Source organism: Vidua macroura, chromosome 11, assembly GCF_024509145.1.
Source record: "Vidua macroura isolate BioBank_ID:100142 chromosome 11, ASM2450914v1, whole genome shotgun sequence".
Classification (NCBI taxonomy): domain Eukaryota; kingdom Metazoa; phylum Chordata; class Aves; order Passeriformes; family Viduidae; genus Vidua; species Vidua macroura.
Window position 1 is genome coordinate 16641731 of NC_071581.1, and position 19190 is coordinate 16660920.

At 57.7% G+C, this 19190-nt stretch overlaps 1 protein-coding gene across 3 annotated transcripts; it reads right to left on the reverse strand.

The window, feature by feature from the left end:
• Positions 1-485: 485 nt before the first annotated feature.
• KIFC3 (kinesin family member C3) lies at positions 486-16429 on the reverse strand. 3 transcript variants are annotated; one of them, XM_053987202.1, is made up of 21 exons: positions 16362-16429; positions 15461-15645; positions 13677-13822; positions 12374-12521; positions 9981-10177; positions 7779-7844; positions 7193-7336; positions 6868-7107; positions 6483-6656; positions 6234-6381; positions 6017-6147; positions 5814-5925; positions 5496-5677; positions 5316-5420; positions 4965-5095; positions 4259-4382; positions 3680-3809; positions 3343-3572; positions 2563-2697; positions 2110-2218; positions 486-1635 (listed from the first exon to the last, which is right to left on the reverse strand). In XM_053987202.1, the coding sequence occupies exons 2-21, from the start codon at positions 15543-15545 to the stop codon at positions 1610-1612; spliced, it is 2763 nt and encodes a 920-aa protein (XP_053843177.1). In that variant the 5' UTR covers positions 15546-15645; positions 16362-16429; the 3' UTR covers positions 486-1609. The 3 variants fall into 3 exon arrangements, with proteins under 3 accessions (XP_053843177.1, XP_053843178.1, XP_053843179.1); XM_053987203.1 differs by having other exon boundaries at positions 15461-15575; positions 16362-16420; XM_053987204.1 differs by lacking the exon at positions 16362-16429 and adding an exon at positions 15955-16343 and having other exon boundaries at positions 15461-15575.
• Positions 16430-19190: the final 2761 nt, after the last annotated feature.

Genomic DNA, 19190 nt, shown 5'->3' on the forward strand with positions numbered 1-19190 from the left:
GTGCCTGCCCTGCTCCGTGGCTCTGGAGGAGGTGGCTCTGAAAGTGGCTTGTACAGCAAGAGGCCCTGGCACAGCCACTGCAGGACTGACGGTGAGTGCTGCTTGCTCCGAGCACCAGGACACTCACAGGGTGCGTGTCCTCCTGCTCTGCAGCTGCTTCCTGCTTTATCTGGTGATAATCCCATGCCTGGACCCCCATGAGGTGTGAAAAGGCTCTGCCAGCCACCAGCCTATTGCGATATGAGGTGGAGCAGGACATGGGCACATTGAGACTCACTTCAGATTTAACCACTGCTCTCCTGCTAATTGCAGGAGCCTGATAGATGCAAAATGGGGTGGGGACTGTGCTGCCAGGTTGGCCCCGGGGGCAGCTGCTAGGGGAAGGATATGATGGGCTTTTCCAGCCCTATGGGAGATGCTGGGAGGAAGGAAGAAGCACCCACCCCACCTCAAGCAGGGTTCAAGAACAGTGCAGCACAGGAGGATTGGCTTTAAGAGTTTATTTAAAATAAGTTTTGTTACAAAACAGGGTATTTTTTAATTATTAAAATACATAGAAACATCTAATCTTACAAAAGGCTAAATTTATTTTTCCCTTTTTTGTTTTTAAATAGAATACGCTGTGGAAGCGCGAGAGGAGAGGGCTGTGGTGGAAAGAGCCATCAGTGCATCCAGCAGGGGTTTACAGCAGGAGGAGATGTACCCACAGGTGGGTGTTGAGAGGTCCAAGGGCAGTGTCATCCCCTCCCACGCCCCTGCCAACCACCATCCCCATACATAAGCCAAGAGGCTTTTGGACTGGAGGCTTGGGGTCTTTTTGTTTGTTTTCCACTAGTTTTCCATTCCAAGACCATGTAAACAGGTATAAATATTTCAAACACTTTCATCTCGACCACACTGTGATCTCTCTTGACAAGACATCTGGTAAATAACTTTACAATAGCTTCATTCGAGACTGCTCCATCCCCCCTGGTGCCATGTACCACAGGCAGCCAGCGTGGGGCCCTGGCAGCACTGGCGCCACGAGGAACGGCAGCTCAGCTCATGCACAGCACTGGGGGCCTTCATGCAACAACAGGGCTTGAGAAACTGACAGGGAAGGGAGCTGCTGGGATTTTTTTGTAGCTTAACTTGGAGGAAGTGCTGCTCTGGAAGACATTGGGCAGCTGCCCAGACGCAGTCTTGCAGGAGCTCTGGCCAGGCTGGCCCCGTGGCAGTAGCAGAGTCAGGGCCAGGGACTGGTCTGGCTCTGTGCACCCCTTCCAGCTAGATCTCATTGTAAAAGCAAAGCTGGAGAGATGGAGGGAGCACCCAGCAGCTCCCTCTCTGGCAAAAAACATCTGTCCAGCAAAAATGAACTCACAGAGCTGAGCATCCGAGGGGGCAGATCTCTGCCCAGCACCACTGTCCCCTACGCTGAGAGGGGGGCATGGCTGCTGGGAGACCCTGACCCCGTGCTGCTCATGGTAAGAGGTGCCCTCACCCTCTGGTCATGGGTCCTGGTGGCCAAGGGAACAGCACCAAAGCCTTCATGTCTTCCAGCAGCTGTCTCTGTATCACTGTGAGGGGCTGGGTCCTGCAGCAGGTTGGATGCCATGGCTGGCACTCATCACAGGGGGATTGGCCTCAGCTTCCCTGAAGGAACACATACATGGGTTACAGCAGGCAGGGGCACAGCCACCAGTGCCCCAGCCCTGTCCAGTGGCATTGTAGCAGGAGCTGGTAGCACAAGCATTCCCAGGAACATCCCTGCACAGTCCAGCAGCCCTGCCCTGCCTGGGAAGCGGGGTGAAAGCAGAGCCCTCCACCAGCACCGGCCGCAGGCACTCACCTGGCAGCCACGGCTGCCCCTAAGTCAGGCTGAAATCGAAGGGGAAAGAGGTTCAGCCTGCTGGCATTGCCCTCCCCTTGCCCCCCCTCAAGCCATCAGCAGTGTCTTTGAACCAGAGGACTCTTGGAGAAATGCTAACTATGGCTAATTAGCCATTAGTTAATGAGCTGACTACAGAGCTGCTCACTCCCCACTGCAGGGTTTGCCATGGGCTGTTGGCTGGAGCCTCCTGGGACAGAGGGACCCTGTCTGGGCTCTCAAGCTGTCCCACCACCCACCTGAGGTCTGGAGCTTCCTGCGGATGGAGGCAGAGCGACTGGAGAGCTGCCCTGGGCTGGGGGATGCGTGACCCCGGCCAGGTGGTGCTGTGGAACCTGGCGAGTCACCCTGGGAGGAGAGGGGACACAGCTCTAGAGTCAGGCCAGGCCAGGCCCCAGAGGGAAGGAATGGGGATGGGCTCACAGGCAGATAGTGCGTGCCTGGGTAGTGTGTCCAAATGTTCTCAGGGTGTACCATGGGGCTGCTGCAAAACAGGGCTTGGAACAGACAAGGTGGTGGCATTGGGTGGACACTGCAGTCTGGGGACAACCTGCATCCCACCAGGTGGTTGTCCCCAATGGAGGTGGCTCTAGGGGAACATCCAACAGCTCTGGGGACTGTGTGTTGGGGCAAAACAGGGGGATCCCTGGGGTGAGGGTGAAGAGGGAGGGCACCTGCAGTGTCTTGAGTACCTCCAGGTGCTCCTGGCTGGGCCAGGAGCCCAGCTCAGCCTTGCGGGAGACAGGACCCAGCTCCACAGAGCGAACCCTCTCGGCAAACTTCAGGGAGCACAGCGTCTCGCTGGTGTTCTTCTCGGCAGGGGAGACCTGGCTCAGGGAGGAGCAGGCACAAAGTCACCCTGGCAGCTGCCTGTGCACCCTGGGGGCTCCCCCCTAGAAAACCTGCTGCTGCTGGCCGGTGAGATGCTATTATTAACCTGCCCCTCCCAGGCTAGCCCCATCCATCCGTGCCTGAGCCAGTGTCTGAGCCAGCTGGATTCCCTGTCACCAACTGCCCCAGTGTGAGGAGCAGCCAGGAATAGCTGTGGCAGGTGCAGGGGCTTGGGCAGCCCCCCCAGGGCTCAGTGTGGATGCCAGCAGCTGGGAGTGGGGGGTCACAGGGCAGGGGTGGAAAAGCTGCCAGAGCTTAAAATCCTCACAGAAGAAGAGTGGACGGGGAGATGACAATATACAAAGAGATTGTGCCCATAGTGCTAGCATCCATATGCAGGCAGGGAGGGCAGGATTGTGGACCTCTGAGTTAATTCCCCATTCCTTAGCCTTGTCTAGGGTGCAGAGACAGGGAGAGAGCTGCCACTGGCACCATGATTGCAGACTGGAAGATGTCCCATGGCAAGCCCCATCCCTTGATTCCAGCCTCCCTCCCACCTGCCTCAGCACTGGGGTGAGAAGGGGCTCAGAAATCACAGTGACTGGCTGTGGGGATGCAGGCACTGGGTGCCCAGCCCCTACCTGCACCATCATGAGGGTCTTGCTGTCGCCGCTGAGCGAGTCCTGCAGCAGGTAGGTCAGCTTGGAGTTGCGGAAGGGCACGTGGCCCTGCCGGGAGCGCAGGGCGTAGATGACATCGCCCAGCGCCGACAGGGATTTGTTGATGTGCTGCGCCTCACGGAGCCGGCTGCCCTCCGCGCCCGACCGCCCGACCCGCTCCGAGCCTGCCAGGTCCACCAGATTCAGCTTCCCTGAGGACACAGCCAAACCCCACCGCTGGCATCAGCGCCCGGCCCTACACACCCCTGGGATGCCACAGCCCAGGTGCCTTGGTGAGAGTTTGCTGTGTGACACCCACCTGTGGTGCGGAGCCCCGTGCTGCGGTCGAGGCCGCGGACGGTGACGATGAGGAGGGCGTGGGAGCGAGAGCTGTGCTCATTCAGGTTGGTGCACTCTGTCACCCGCTTGATGTGGCCAAACTCAAAGACCTGGGGGAGCCCGGGGAGTTAAGGGGGTGAGGCCAATCAGCCTCAGTCCCACCACAAATCCCCTGTGATCCAGGGATGGCCAGGGTTGTAACCTGAGCACCAGCCCCGCACGGGGTGCCTGGCCCATCAGGGTAAGGACCGCTGCCAGGTCTCAGCCTGGTGATGCACCAAAGGCAGGGGGTGACAGGCAGGGCACTGCGGTGACAGCCGCATCCCACTAATCCCTCAGGAACTCTCTGGGCCCCATGCTTTTATTTTTAACCCCCTGTGGCTCATCCCATGGGACAGTGACCGTCACATCACACCCAGGGACCTATTTTGGTCTCTGTTGCTCCCCACGGCTTCAGAAATGCTCCCAAATCCAGGAGTCACACACCAAAGACCCCTCCCCAGTTCACTGCAACCCCTGCTGCCACCCTCCTGTACCCGCTGACCCCATCTCCTCACACCTTGTTGATGTCCTCCACGCTCTGCACCCTGAACTCGGTGAGTCCAGGCACGTAGAGCTGCCCGCTGCCATCAGGGCACAGCTTGATCTCCAGCTTCTCCTGCGGCTCCTTCCCCAGCAAGTCCCTGGGCAAAAGGGCACTCGTTATCATTCCCATCCCAAGGGAGTGCTGGCATCCATTCCGCAGCTCAGGGCTGTGTGCCAACACTGCCAGAGCAGCCATCTCTTCCTGGGAAAGCTGCACATCCTATTTATAGACCTCAACTCTCTTGGCTCCCATGTGCCTCCTCTCACCCAGCTCAGACCCCGCTCCCATCCCTGCTCCCAGTTACTCTCATGGATGAGAACCCAGGCTCCTCCCCTCCTGTGGCTGGACTAGGAAGGAAAATATTTCTCATGCTTTCAGCTCCCAGTTACAAATTCCTAAATATAGTGTCCGTGGGCAGGGAAAGGGGGGAGAAGGGGATGTCCCCACCGCTGCATCAAGGCCAGAGAGTGGGAGTGATGGCACAGCTGGGAGCCTGTGTAAGCAATGGAGCTCATGGGAAGGGCAGTGTGCACCAAATAAATTAAAAATAAATTCTTGCAGGGCCAAATGCAGTGCCCAGGGCCTTGGGACAAGCTGTGAGGCCCAGGAAGGGGTGGAGGGATGTGGGGGAGAGCAGCATGGGGTGATATCCAGAAAAGTTTCTTCCCCATCCCCGTACCTGAGTGCCTCATTGTAGATCTCGGCGGCGCTGACGGTGATGGTGTAGTCCCAGTCAGCCGCTTTGCCCCGCACCTCGGAGAAGAGGAGCTGCAGGGCCCGCTGGTTGATCCCTGGGTTTGCTGCCGTCCCCTGAAGGATTGAGGTGACAAACAGGGAAAACACACCCTTTGGCATTTTATTCTGTATTTTTTCTGAGCAGAAGCAAAGCCCAGGGGGATGTTGTGGAGCAGCAGTGACCATCACTGGTGCACACCACGTCTGAGCTGGCCACCAGCCTGGGTGACAGAGACTGGGCACTGCAGGGTGGGAAGCCAAGGAAGAAGATGGAAACAAAGCCAAGTAAAGTCACCTCCATCGTGTAGGTTTTTCCTGCCCCTGTCTGCCCATAGGCAAAGATGCAGACATTGTAGCCATCAATGCAGGAGGTGACCAGGGCTTGAACCTCCTGAAACACCTGGAGAAGATGGGAGAGTGAGAAGAAGGTGGCTGCCTCCCCTACCTCACACCAGCAGTGGACAGTAGCACCCACCTCCTCCTGGGATGCTTGTGGGGGAAAGACCTTGTCCAGCTCAAAGGACACCTGCTTCCCCTTGTGCAGGAGGTGCAGGACAGCATCATCGTCAGCATCAAAGGTCACAGCGTTGGCTGCCTCAGGACCTTCCCCGTCCTCTTTTGTGATGGGGCGGACTCGCCCAAAAACACGGATGTTTCCTTGCAGGAGAGAAGCAGGGAGTCAGGCATCAAACACCGGGTGGGCTGAAGCATCCTGCAGCCAACCCAACCACCGTATGGGGACGCTCCCGTGTCCCTCCTGTCCCACCTCAGGGACACCACACCCCGCACACACCTTTGAGCCGCACCAGCTCGTTGTGACACTTCTTGCGGAGCTGCAGCTCCCGCCGGTACTTGCGCAGCAGCTCCCGGTTGGTGCTGTGCACCTCCTCAATGGCCTGGCTGATCTGGGGACAGCGGAGACCAGAGGCTCAGCAACCCCCCAGCACCTCCACCCCGCATGGAGGGGTGCTGGGTGGTGGTCCCAGGGGGGCTTACCTCGGCCCTGGCACTGCGCAGGGTCTCCTGGAGAAGCAGGGGGAAGTCGCGGACCTGACGCTTCAGGCTGTTGTAGTCATGGGTGAGGGTGCGCAGCGCCGGCTGCAGCGTCAGCAGGTTGGTCCGGACACCTGCAGGCACGAGGGAGGGTGAGGGGCAGATGATGACACCCCAACACCAGTCAGGCAACCCTGGCAGCCCCCTGCACCCTCCTCACCTGCCAGGTTCTCATGCACTGCCTTCATCTCCACCTGGGCACGGGAAAATGCCTCTTCAATGGCGTGGTTCTTCTCTTCCTCCATCGCCTGCATCTCCTCCAGCATCTGCCCATGGGCTCGCTCCAGCTCAGCCTCGTACATCATGATCTGGGAGAGGAGCAAGTGGGGGATGACACTGAGTGAGTGCCCACCTGCTGGCACACCCTGTCACCTGGCAAGCACCAGGCAGGCAGAGAACACACTCAGACCTGAGCTCGGAGCTGAGCCTCTGTCTTCTGGGAGCTCTGCAGCTGCTGCTCCATCTCCTTCAGCACCTGCTTCTGCATCCCCACCTGCTCCTGCAGGTACTGGTTTCGGGACTGGGTCTCGCACAGGGCTTGTTTTGCCTTGGCTGACTCCACCTCCACCGTCTTGATGATGTACTGCAGGGGAAAGCACCCACAGATGGGGTGTACTGGGGAAACAGCACCTGAAGGGCCTGGGATGGAGCTGTTGCTGGCCCAGGGGGAGATAATTTAGGAAATCATGGTGCTGTGCTGATGTGCTCAGGACAGAGAGACAGGTGGCACTTGCAGGGCACCTACTGGGCACTGTAAGACACCCAGCACAACCAGAAAAAAATGGGGAACTCACCTTTATCTGCTGGGGCTGGGACTTGAGGCTGGCGATGGTCTCCTGGCTGTCCCGCAGCCGCCGGCTGAGCCGCTCCTCCTCCTCGGCCCTCTCAGCCAGGGAGTCCTTGAGTCGCAGCTCCACCTCAGCCAAGCGGTTCGTCTTCTGCTGCACCTCCAGGTCCAGCTCCACCAGCTTGGCCCGCATCTCCTCTGCCTCCTGCTGCAGCTGGGACAGCTGCTCCTGCAGCCTGGCGTTCTCCTGGCGAAGGACAGGACAGCCAGGCCCATGTCACCCATAGGGGCCCATCACCCTGCCACCACCACTGCCACCACCGGCGACTCACCTGCAGGTGGGGGCAGTCCCTGCACGGTGCCTGCTGCTGCCGCTGCAGCTCCCGCAGCTCCCCCTCCAACGCTTTCATCTCCTGCCGCAGGCGCTCGTTCTCGGCCGCCAGCAGGTCCCGGTGCTTCTCCGCATCCGTGCCGCCCTGGGCCGGGAGTGGATGGGAGAGGACATGGAATCTCCACGCACCCCAAGGAGCCCCAGCCTGCTGCCCTCACGGATCCCCCAGCCCACTGTATGAAGCAGCCCCCGGTGTGCCATTCCCTGGGAGTCCCTGCTGCCCCTTTGGGAATCACTCAGTCTGCTGCACTGACGAGCCTCCTGCTGCCCCCAGGGAGCCCCAACCCACAGAGGAGCTTTCACTTCCCACCACAGGGTGACAGCCCCAGGGTCACCAGTGCCACATTGCATTGGACAGAAAATCCCACACTTTTGTTCCTCAGTGTCTCTTGGCCTGCACACTCCAAACTGGGGGAGTTTTAATCCATGTCTGCCCACCTCGTGTTCCCTCCTTCCTCCTCAGTGACCCAGAGCTCCAGCATCCCTCAGGGCAAGGGTGGCTCAGTCCCATCCCAGTGGCAGCTCACCTGCTCCGAGCGCAGCCGGCTGATCTCCTGTGCCTGCTCCAGGAGCTTTGCCTTCAGAGTTTCTACCTGTCAACACAGAGGAGGCACCTCAGCAGCTTTCGGAGGAGACCCCGCGGTGCTGCCCCAGCCACCAACGTCCAGTCTGGCTCACACTTTTGTTATGCTTTAATTTTCCACCTGGCTCTGGGCACCTGATTCACATGAGCTGATTAAAATGAGCATTAATGAAAGCTTTGCTTTGACCTTGTTCAACCATAGGTATAATTTGTCCATGCTGAGCACTAGCAGAAACCATTATTAAAAAAATAAAAAGGCATAATCTTTGGAGAAGGGAAAAAACAAACCCATCCATAACTGTGTTTGAAGAGCTAGAAGTGCCTTGTCCTGCCCTCACAACCAGCTTTGCTCTACCTTCTCTATTTTTCTTTCTAGGAAAGTTATCTTGATACAAAGAGGGAGCAAGAGCTCTTCAAGAAGGCCACATGTCTGAATCCCATGGGATGATGCTCTCCATCAACCCTCATCTGGGCATCTCATGGGACCAGGCTGCCCTCCCTGCAAAACCAGGTGGATCTCAAAAATCCTCAACCTTTTTTTGTGCAGAGACCAGTGAGGCTCTCCCAAAACTGCAGTTTGGAATAAACAGCAGCAGTGAGTGGCTGGTGAAGCCAGCTGTCTCATGGGCTGTGTCATAGTAGCGTTTACCCACCTGCCCTGTCCCTCACTTGACCACCATCCCCCAGATCTCAGCCCAGCTCCCAGTTTCCCCACTCCAGAAAGCTGCCAAAGCCCTCTCTGGGACACGCCTGGATATTGCCCCATCCCAATAACCAGCAAGCAACTGGCTCTCCATGGACCATAATTTAGGAACTGCTGATTAATAACCAATGCAGATGTGCTGACATGGGGCTGTAATTAATCTGGTAAATTATTCAGCCACGCCCTTGCAGAGATGGCAGCAGGGTGGGCAGCCCCTCCGTGTGCCCTGTGCTTGGCACGGCTGGGAGCTGGAGCACGGCCGGAGCTCCTCAGCTACAGGTGGGGAACGGCGGCTGCTCCCGGCCAGGACCGGGATCCCCCTCCTTCCACTGCAAGCCTCCCTGGCTCTGGCTGGGGGCCGAGCGAAAGCCGAGCGCCTGAGCGGGAAAACCCCATTTCCATATCCACTGAGGGAGATTATTAAGCTATTTTTATAAGTATTTTTAAGGGAAGGGAGGTACTGAGAAGAAAAGAGTCGCGGCTTGTTCTGGGAAAGCCGCCAGCCCAATCAGTCGGCGCACACGCCGGAGCCTGCCCACTGTTCCCTGTGCCGTGGCGCCCAAAAACGTCAATGTTCCTCCTTCCCCTACCTGCTCGGGCATCTCCAGCTGCATCCTGCTCTCTGGACGTGACAGGGACTCCTTGGCAGCTGGATCTGGCTCGAGCCATGGCCCAGCCATCCCAAAACTTTGGAAGTTTGAGCCAGCTCTTCACTCCAGCCGGCGTCGGCTGCACTTGCTGCCGAACTGGCGAGCGCAGGGCCAGATCCCGCTGCGCTCACGCTTGTGTCATGCAGAGCATGCCAACCAAATGCAGGACAATTACCTCCTCCTTTTTGACACCCGTGGAACAAGCAGAACCTGACTGTAACAGCTTCCACAACAGCCACATGCAAATCTCTTTACGAACAGCCAAAATTTCCATGTCCCTGAGACGACCCAAGTACTCGTGCTGAGGACGTGCCTGCATCAGTGCAGGAGATGGTTTTGGGGGGGTGTGTCACAGTGGCCAAAACCTGTCCCTTCATCAGACAATTCTGTGCTTTCACATTCACTTTTCACCTGCTGAAATTCACTAAAATTAAACTGCTAGGTCAATCTAACATGCTGAGCCCACGGCAGCTGTCCTGTGCTGAGTGGATGGATGACTGGCGCAGAGCTGCATCCTGATGCCCAAAGCCCTCCTGGCCACGTCATGTCCACAGAGCCACACAGCCTTGTCAGCACTACTGCGGTGTCACTGGGGACTGCAACCATCCCAAGGGAGGCGCAGCCAAAGCTGGTGCTCAGGAGCACCCAGCGAAGAAGATGCTCAGTGATGGAGATCCTACACTCCTTCACAGTGCAGCCATCACTAACTGCACGCCACAGTGCTCCAGCCAAGCCACAGCCTGAGCCTGAAGACCCTGATGGACCCCCTTGTGTCACCCTGCCCCCACCATACCTGGCCTTGCAGCTGGAGAGAGAGGGAGAGCTCGTTGTTCTCCTGGGCAGCGAGCTTCTCCTGCAGCTCCAGCAGCTCCTCCTGCAGCCGCAGCTTCTCCTTCTGCAGGTGTGCCATGGAGGCCATCACCTCCTGGATCACGGGGAAGGGCCGGGCCGTGGACAGGCTGGCGCGTTTCCCACCACAGAGCCTCCCTCCTGCAGCGTGAGCAAAATGGAGCCGGTCAGGACACAGCCACCTCGCTGGGGAGCAGAATGCCAGCCATGAGGAGTCACCAGGGGCTGAGCTGAAGATGGGAAGGCAGGAAACTGGACTTGCACAAGTCCCAGAGAGCGCAGTGACGTGTCAGAGGCGCATCCTGAGTGCCAAGGCGCTCACCAGAGCAGGCCTGGCTAACAGTGGGGTCCAGCTGGGTGGGAGCCAGAGGGATCTGCTGATGCCAACAGAGCACCCCAGGTCACAATACAGAGCACCTGCCCACAGCAGTGCACCGTGACCCAGCCCCATCACACGCCGAAATGCTGCTGCCTCGCTCAGATAACAACCGCCCTCAGCATGGCGCTGATTCACCCCGGCATCCTTTCTTCTGAATGAGCAGGTGCCAGTGGAAAAGCAGTGTGTGATCATGTCATTAAAGTCTGCGTCATTACACACAAACATAATGGAAGCAAAATTTAAATTATACAGGTACCCTCAATGGCCATATTGCCTAATCCTTGTGTGTTTGGCTCTCTAACCTTCCTAATATTATTTTAAACATCACTTTCTGCATGTTAATAGAGCCACCAGTGCTGACAGAAGCCAACCTGGCCGTACATCAGAGCCTACCAAATGACCTGGTAGTTCCCAAGAAGCAATGAGCTGGCGTGACTCATTCCCAACGTGGGATGAGGCAGTGTGGCGGCAAGACTGACGGTCAGGATCCGGCTGCCCGGCGCCCTTCCCTGCCTGCCGTGGATTTCATCTGCTGCCACCAGAAACCTGAGGTTTCAGAGGCAGCAGCTGGTGCTGGGAATCACTGTGCTGCCTGCGGGAAGGTGCTGCCTGCTTCATGGGAAAACATCCTGAATGCAAAAAGAGAGACTTTTTTGTCTGTGAGTCAGATTTTCTACCCCTAAATGGAGTTAAGGAGGCAGCGTAACCCGCAAAAAGATGAAATGCTGGGACCAAACCACAGCTCTGCTGCTGACTGTACGCCCTGGGACCTATCCAGCAGTGGCTGCAGAAGTGATCAACAGGTTTTGTCTTCCTGCCATGGGCTGGATACCCCAAAAGAACACTGTCAAGTGCTGGCTTTTCTTTCTTTCCATGCTGAAAGTTCAGCCCAGCTCAGGCAGAGGACCATGGTCTTTGCTTTAAAATCAACACACAAAATACCCAAACAAGAAACAAAAATCCCACCCCAAAATCTCCAAAGTTGTCAGGAACGCCAGCTTTCACCCTCTGGAGAGTGTGCAGGGGTAAGACAAAATTACAGGAAGCACCAGGCTCCTGTGGACACACCACATGTCTGCACACATCATTCACGCTAATCCTGGGCTGGGACCCAAGGCAGAGCCAGGTTGAGAGCTGCCAACACTCAGCTGCAAGTCAAACTGCCAGGCAGGAAAATCCCCAGAGATCACGACTTCCTCCACACTCAGCACCTTCTTCCTGTGACAGCATCCGTGGCAGAGGAGATGCCAACCAGCTCTGTGTTACATCTCTCCCTGGGCAGATGTGCTGGTGGTCATGCATGGTCTGAGTGTGGCCGGCAGGGTGCACAGTGACCCTCCTGCTTTCCAAAATGCAGAAATTTGCAAATTTGAGAAAGCCATTTGGAAAGATACCTGCTCCTCAGCTCTGCCTTGTTACCACTGCCAATCAGACCCACCTCCCTCTTTTCTCCTACATCTCTGCCCCTTCCCAACCACTACCACACCTCAGGAGCTGCTCTGGGATGCAACTGGGGACCAGGCCAGGAGCAGCTCCTGAGATGTGCCCTGACAAGCTCACACAATTCAATCCTGATGGAGACAGACAGGAAACTATGAGACCTTGGGATTTCCTGACCCTGGCACAGCCAAGCATGCTGCGAGCATTTCCACACACGTTGCATTTTCCTTAAGGAGGAAACAGCAGCGGGTTCCTCGGAGCTCACCTGCTCTGTTCATCCAGCTCAATAATTCATCAGTCCCTGTCACCAGCCAGCAGCTGGCCGGTGTTGGATTTCTCCTGTGACCTGTTCCCACAGTGAGCGCAGCCACACATCTACACGCACCCCAAAAGAGGAGAGGTTTCCTTGACACCTGCTGGCAGATACCAAGCCCTCATTCCATCCCATCCCATCCCATCCCATCCCATCCCATCCCTCCTCCTGAGCAGCCAGCACTGCATCCCTGCTCTCCCCTTACCTGCTTTCTCCAGGTTCATGGTGGAGGCTGCCTGCACCGCCGCGGCAGCCGCCGGCTCACGGGGGGCTGCAGGCGGCTCCTCCGTGGCCGGTGTCGGGGCTTGGTGCCGCGGCTCCTCCCGCCGCTTGCACGTCGTGTCCCGCAGGGCCTGTGGCAGAAACAGGTCAGGCAGCTGAGACAGTGACTGCCCACACCGTGCTGGACACGGTGTCAGCAGCTGGCACTTCACGGGGCTGGCCAGGAGGAGTGAGCAGGGCAGGAAGTGCGGAAGACAGAACAGCGGAGCTTGGGGAAACCCTCCCTCCAAGGGAGTTCTGTGTTGGGAAGCTGCCACAATGAACTTATCATGTTTTTAGTTCTCCACACAAAAAACTTTGCTCAGCTTGGCCACACAGCTATACTGAATATTTCCTATTTTTCTCCCTATGGCCTTAAAATCAAAGAGACTCTGACTTGCAGGCATGGCTCATACCCTGTGGGATGGAGCCCAGCTCCAAGAAAATCAGAAATCTGAAAGGAGCTTTCATAAGGCTGCTATAAAAGGGGATGATCAGCCAAGCTCACCCTGCTCAATAATGCCTTTTCTTTCTTAAATCTTATCTCAAAGCCTGTGGCATCACCCCACAGGCCAGTGGTGCCGGGGAAACCTCGCTCCAGCAGAGGGGCAAATACTGGTACATGCCAGTAGAAATTTGGGAGTAATTTGGAAGGAGGTGGCAGCATCCCCCTGGAGAAGCCGCGTGTCTGCAGTGCCTCTGCATCTGAGACTCCTGAAGGGTTTTGCCGAAGGCAATTCATCAAGGCTGGTGTGTGATAAAGAAGGTGTTTTCCTTCTTTTCAAAGAAGGAGAATTTGAATGATTTGCCTGAAGCCTGGAATGAACTAGTGGCAGCTACACCAGTACATGGTATCCTGGCACTGTCCCTGGCCATGGCACCCTTCCACCTCCTTCTCCTCCATCCCATGGGCAAACACCACCTCACGGCATTGCATTTTCTTATCACACCTCTGCCTTGAGCCCTCCTGCCAGCATGACCCATAAGTGACCCAGAAAATGCTATTCTGTCATGAACACTGTTCTCCATTGATGCCTTTTCACTCCCCAGAGGTGCTTTTCCCTCCCCAGCCAGGCAGCAGCTCTGCTCGAGGCACACACTGCTGGGGTCCAGAGACAAACTGGTTGTGGGGAGGGAGGGAACCAGTTGGCTTCCACCTGGATGGCCCAGTTTGTTGCAGGACATCGTCCCCATCACCCTAAAACTGCCCTCCCCATACATGCCATGGCTGGCTCAGTGTTCCTCACCTGGAGAGCCCGGCAGAGCCCACGGGGGTTTGCAGTGTCCGGCCAGCTCACGCTGAGGATTTTATGGTGAAGCAGTGCTGGTAGCAGAGGAGCCCGGGGAGAGGCGCCTGCTCCGCCCCCAGTGCCGAGCCTGTCCTGCCCACGGCCTGAGATGGAGCAAAGAGCATCACTGGATCCACCTGGGAGCCCAGCGCAGACACAGCCTTCGGCCAGCTCAGCAAACCCACCTCCTCCTCCTCCCTGCTGCCGCCACCACACCGGTGCGGCAGAGACAGTGCATGACTTTTATTAAAAATGTTAATTATGTTAATTAGAAAAATTAGCCCTCCGGGGGGCGGAGACTGATTGCCAATGACTAGTAATGAGAATTCAGGGTGTAGCTTCCGTCTGGCCTCTCCAGGACCAGATCTGTCCCCCCAGCAGTGATATCCCAGCTCTACCCTTGCCAAGCTGCTCCACTTCCTGCGATCCCATCTCGGAAAAGCTGCCAAAGCCAGCTTGCATCACCAAAACCAGACAGACGGACCCTGACCGTGTCACCTCCCTCCACTGCCCCCAAATATTTCCTTCATTTGTCAGGCAGCCAAACCCGAAAGCAGCCAGGGCAGCACTTCCCTGTCCTGCTGAGCCACATAGAAGGAAACAGCAACTCAAGGAGCCTTCTCCCCTAGCTGTGTCCTCCTCTGCTACAGAAAAAGCAGCTGGCAAGGGCTACATCCCACTGCTCAGAGGCCCTGTGCCCTCCTCAACTGTCTGCCACAAGTGCTGCCACCATTGCAGGTGGCCAAATCTCTTCTCCAGCTGGCAGGGAAAAAATCAATCGCTCACAAATCAAACCTCAATAATGCAGCCTTTTTCCCCTAAAATCATGAGGATGAAGTTGGGCCGGAGGTGGGACCAATGTCTGGAGGGAGAAATGCCCTTATGAAGTTAGTCCATCACTCTGGGCTTCTTCCCAGCCACTAACTATCCATAACATTTTGCACACGCCATGAAAAGTGAGTGTTTCCAAAGTGCTGGCAAATGCCTGGATAACAGGCGATGAGTTCTCCATCCCGGCACGGGCAGCAGCAGCCGTTGGGCAGAGAAAGAGCTGAAAACCCTGGCTTTGGAGGCTTTGGTGCCAACCAGCATTTGGCTGGACTGGCCCAAGTGCCAGAGAAGAAGATGTGCCCAGAGAAGCGGCTGCCAGCACAGAGGGATGGCAAATGCTGAAGCCAAGAGCAAAAGAAGTTCAAATACAGGGGTTCAGCCTCCACCTTTGCCAAAACCCATTCAGCACCATTGGTGAGTGAGGTGGGAAGGGCTGTTTCCCAACAAGCGGCTGCAGGTTGGGGCAGGCAGCTGCCCGCCTGCCTGCAAAGCAGCTCAGCCGCCACACAGCAAAACTCCGACTAGACTCACCCCTGGGGTCCATGCACCAGGGAGGGATAAGGAGCCCTTCCAAGGAGCTGAGGCTGGGAAGAGACAAAGGGCCTGCATTCAACCTGCCATGCAGATCACTATTTTCTACCTTACATGTTCAATTTTAACCTTTCTCCCTAAGTTTCCCGCTCGGAAGGGCCAGGACGGAGATGGAGGCAGCCCTCTAGTCTCACCAGCAGGCTGCCCAGAGCTTTGTGCCTGTTTCTGAGTCCCCGTTTCTCAAATCTTGACCTTCATCCGGAAAGAAATGTGAAAAATGCAGGCTGGCCTGTTCCCGGCCTCTCCTTCCCCAGTGAGCAGGGTGTGAGTGCAGCAGGCTGAGCCCCAAGGGGCAAGGACAAGCACCGTGCTGTACTCACCGTCCGGGGCAAGGTCCTTGGTCTTCCAGGCGGCTCCGGCGGAGGGCCCGGATCCCAGATCCCAGGCGGTGCGGGATGTGATCATGGCACGGGGGTCCCGAGTCCAGCAGCACCTCTGCGGAGAAGCGCAAGGACGGACATCTCAGCCGGTCTCAGTGTCCAGCTGTAAATCCCACTGGGACGTTCTGGAGCAAAACACGACGGCAACACAGCCTCCGACTCCCGAAACCCGCAGGAAGTTGCATCAATCCCGCTTTTTGCTCCCGAAAAGGCGACAGCCTCGGGCTCCCTCCGTGCTCCCAGCGGATGTGACATAAACGGTGTCTGTAATTAATTTACTCATTCCTGAAGCCTCTCCAGGCCCCTCCTAACCTCGGGCTGCGGCTGACTTTAGGGAGTTAGGAACTCCGGGACCACGGGCAGCCCTGCAGCCGGGCGGCACCGCACCCACCGCATCTCGGCGCACACAATGCCCTGCACTGCACCGCACGCACCGCTCCGCTCACAGCGCTCCGCACGGCACCGCCCGCTCCGCTCCGCGCACACCGCTCCGCACTCGCCGCACCTCAGCGGGGGCCGCTTCGGCGGGGAACGGGACACGGAGCCGCCCAGCCCACCGCGGGGTCCCTTCTTCTCCCGACCGGCGGGACCCGCAGCGGGGCGGTCCCGGCGCCGGTGCCAGCGAGCAGGAGGCGCAGCCCCGCTCCGCGCAGCCCCGCTCCCGGTCCCGGTGCCCGTGCCACCGTCCGCCGCGGGCTAACGGGGAGCCGCGCTCTCGCCGCGCCCCGGGCGCTCCGTGCCAGCGCTCCCAGCCCGCAGACAAAGGGAGCCCCGGTCCTGCCCGGTCCAGCCCGGCTCCCCTGTGCCGGCGGTGCCGGTGCCGCCCCGCGGGGCCACTCACCGGGCGCGGGGCGGCGGCAGCAGCGGGGCACCCGGCACCAGCCCCGGCCCGTCCCCGCCTTCCCGGGCACTTCGGTAACGGAAGCGCCGAGCCCCGCCCCGCACTCGTTGCCACGGAAACGCGTGAAACCCCCGACGGGCGGCGGAGGCGGGGCTCCCCTTCCCGCGCCGGGCAGCGGCCGCGGCCCCGGGGGCGCGGGGCTCCGGAGGGGCGGCCCGGCCCGGCCCGGCTGCGGAGGGCTCCCGGTGTGTCCCTAGGGCACCCCGGCCCCTCTGGCCGGAAGCCTGGAAGCACAGGGGAGCCCCGGTGTTCCCCGTGCCCTTTCCAGGGCGGCCCGCCCCCACCGTGCTTCCCTGACCCTCCCTTGCTGTAGCGCTGGGGGCTCCCGGTGTGTCCCGGGTACTCCCGGTGTGTCTTTGCCATTCCCACCCCAAGCCCGGTGCTCTTCAGGGAGTCCCAGTGTAACTGCATCTCCCGTGTGCACCCCTCCTGGCATCACTCATCACGGTGACCCTGGGGGACCATGGGGACAGTGGTGCTGATGACCTACACACCAAGGACCCGCCTATCCAAACGGTGCCCTCCTCACACTCTGCCACATCCCCACCTCTCCCAAGCATCCACTGGCAGCAATGCCAGCTGGCACCCCAGGCTCACCGGGCCCAGGGACACAGATATGACATGAAAAACAACCTTTTCCTAACCCAGAGGCAGAAAACAGCCTCACATGCCAAGACCTCTACAAAAGCCCAGGTGTCAGAAAGGCAACAGAAATTCCCGCTTTAAATATAATATATATGCATTTTTAGGGTGTGATTTGTATCTGCCTCCCTGTATTGCACACACAGCCCTCACAGCAATGCTGGTTTGGGTGACACAAGTCACTCATGACTTGCTCACAGTAATGAACTGGCAGTACCGCATATTTCCCATGACAAAGCTGCACTTGACATCCTTGGTGGTGGCAGCGGGTGCCCCGTGCCGATGGCTCACATCCACACGCCTGAGGGCAGGCTGACCTGTGTCCCACGTGGGTTTGGGGATGCAGGAGTGGCTGTCCTTTGGGAAAGGAAGGTTTGATGCCAGCCCCGTGCTGCGCTCCCCGCAGACCACCTGTCCTCCACCTCTGATCTCGCCACACTCAGTCCCAGCCTTTTGCTCACTCCTGGCCAGCTTTGGAGCAGGATTTAGCCTTGTCCTTTCTTCCTGGCCTGTCCCTTTGGACATTCTCAGGTACCCCCCGTGAGTCACTGCTCCACTCCCTGTCACGAGCCAGCCACGTGGTGAGGGGTGACAGGGAGTCACTGATGTGGGGGGGACAAGCTGCTCTAGCCACTCACCCCAGAGAAAGGGGGTTGTGAAGGGTCACCTCCATGTCCCCATGCCCCTGGCACAGAAACTTGCCCCGAGAAGCCAATGCCATCCTGGCCTGGCAGCTGCCTCCAGCTCTGCACTGCATTTGCCATTCCCCCGCAGCCAGTGAAAACCTCCCAGCTTCCCCCGCCTTCATCGGAGGTTTATTGGCATTCCCAGCATGGATCCTGGCATGGATGGATAGAGGTGTGCCTACAGACACACATCCATTTGTACATACATTTACCCATAGAGGCCCTAAGCAGTGTCTAATTTGCATGAGTAGCCCATTATCTGTGCAGCTCCTGAGGCTGGTTTGGGGATAATATTGACACACAGAAAGCTACTTTCCCCTTTCCGATAGCAACTGTAAAGCCATATCATTGCTGACTTCATTTATGAGCTGTAAAGAGTAAAATAAATGTTTATGTAATTTACTTTAACTGGTAAGTAATTTCCTGGCTTTTGAATGCTTCAGGTTTTTAATGGTATTGCAATTATGCAAAGCACATAAGTTGTATCAATTACATCAAGTAAGTCTACATTAAGCAGGCACATGCATGAATTCCCCGGTTTAGAAGAATAACTCAATGAATAAGCATGGAGCAAAATCTGAGATGCAGGAAGGGTTCTGTGCCAACAGCCCTATTCAAATAGTCACCTGTGAGCATTACAAAACCCACCCCTCCCAGCTGCTGGGCTATTTTTGGCAAGGACAGCATGGCTCTCTGGCAGGCCAGCACACCAGGAACAGGCTCTCCAGGCATCCAGGAGTGGGGTTACTCTGGCTGCACGCTGCTGGCCAGGTACCAGCTCCCTTTCCCTCCACTGTGATGCTGTTTGGCTCAAAGGAGCACTGTGGATCCCAGGGGATGCCCACTTGCTGCTGGACATTCTGGGGGGCTGCGGGCAGGGGGCACACATGGGAGCCTGTGCAGAGAGCAGCACGCTGCTCGTGCCCCCTCTCTGCAGGGATTCACCCACGCTGTCTGGGATAATCTCAGCCTGGTCCCACAGTGATGCTCCCATCCTCCTTTTCTTGGCTGTCATGTCTCTGTGACCTGAGCGAGCACCGGCTGACGACATCGCTGGAGGTATTTTTAGAAATGCCGCTTTGCAGGCAGGCAGAAGAATGGCAACGAGGAGCAGGGCTGGCCGCCAGCAGCACCTCCTGCCAGCACCCAGCAGGTAGCGCGAAGGCTCGATACATCGATGACCATCAGTGCTAAAACATCTGCCCTGCGTGGACAGCACCAGCCCACCACAGGGCACCCTGCCCGGGGACAGTGACCTTGGCTCGGGTTTAGCTCTGCTTTTAGCCCAGCCTGTGCTGGAGCTGAGAAGCATCGCTGCCGTGGTGGGGTGAAGTCAGGCAGGTTAATTTGCCTTTTACTTGGATGAAGGGAAGCTCCAGCGATCGAAACACATCACCGAGTGGGGCCCTTTGTATTGGATGTTTGTTCTGCCCTGAGCAAA

Excerpts from the sequence above, each read along its gene's own strand:
- KIFC3 (XM_053987202.1), bottom strand. The coding sequence starts at position 15,545 with ATGATCACATCCCGCACCGCCTGGGATCTGGGATCCGGGCCCTCCGCC. Across the intron at positions 7,108-7,192 it reads GGGACTGCCCCCACCTGCAG|GAGAACGCCAGGCTGCAGGA; the intron begins GTGAGTCGCCGG and ends GTCCTTCGCCAG. Across the intron at positions 6,382-6,482 it reads AGGCTCAGCTCCGAGCTCAG|ATCATGATGTACGAGGCTGA; the intron begins GTCTGAGTGTGT and ends CTCCTCTCCCAG.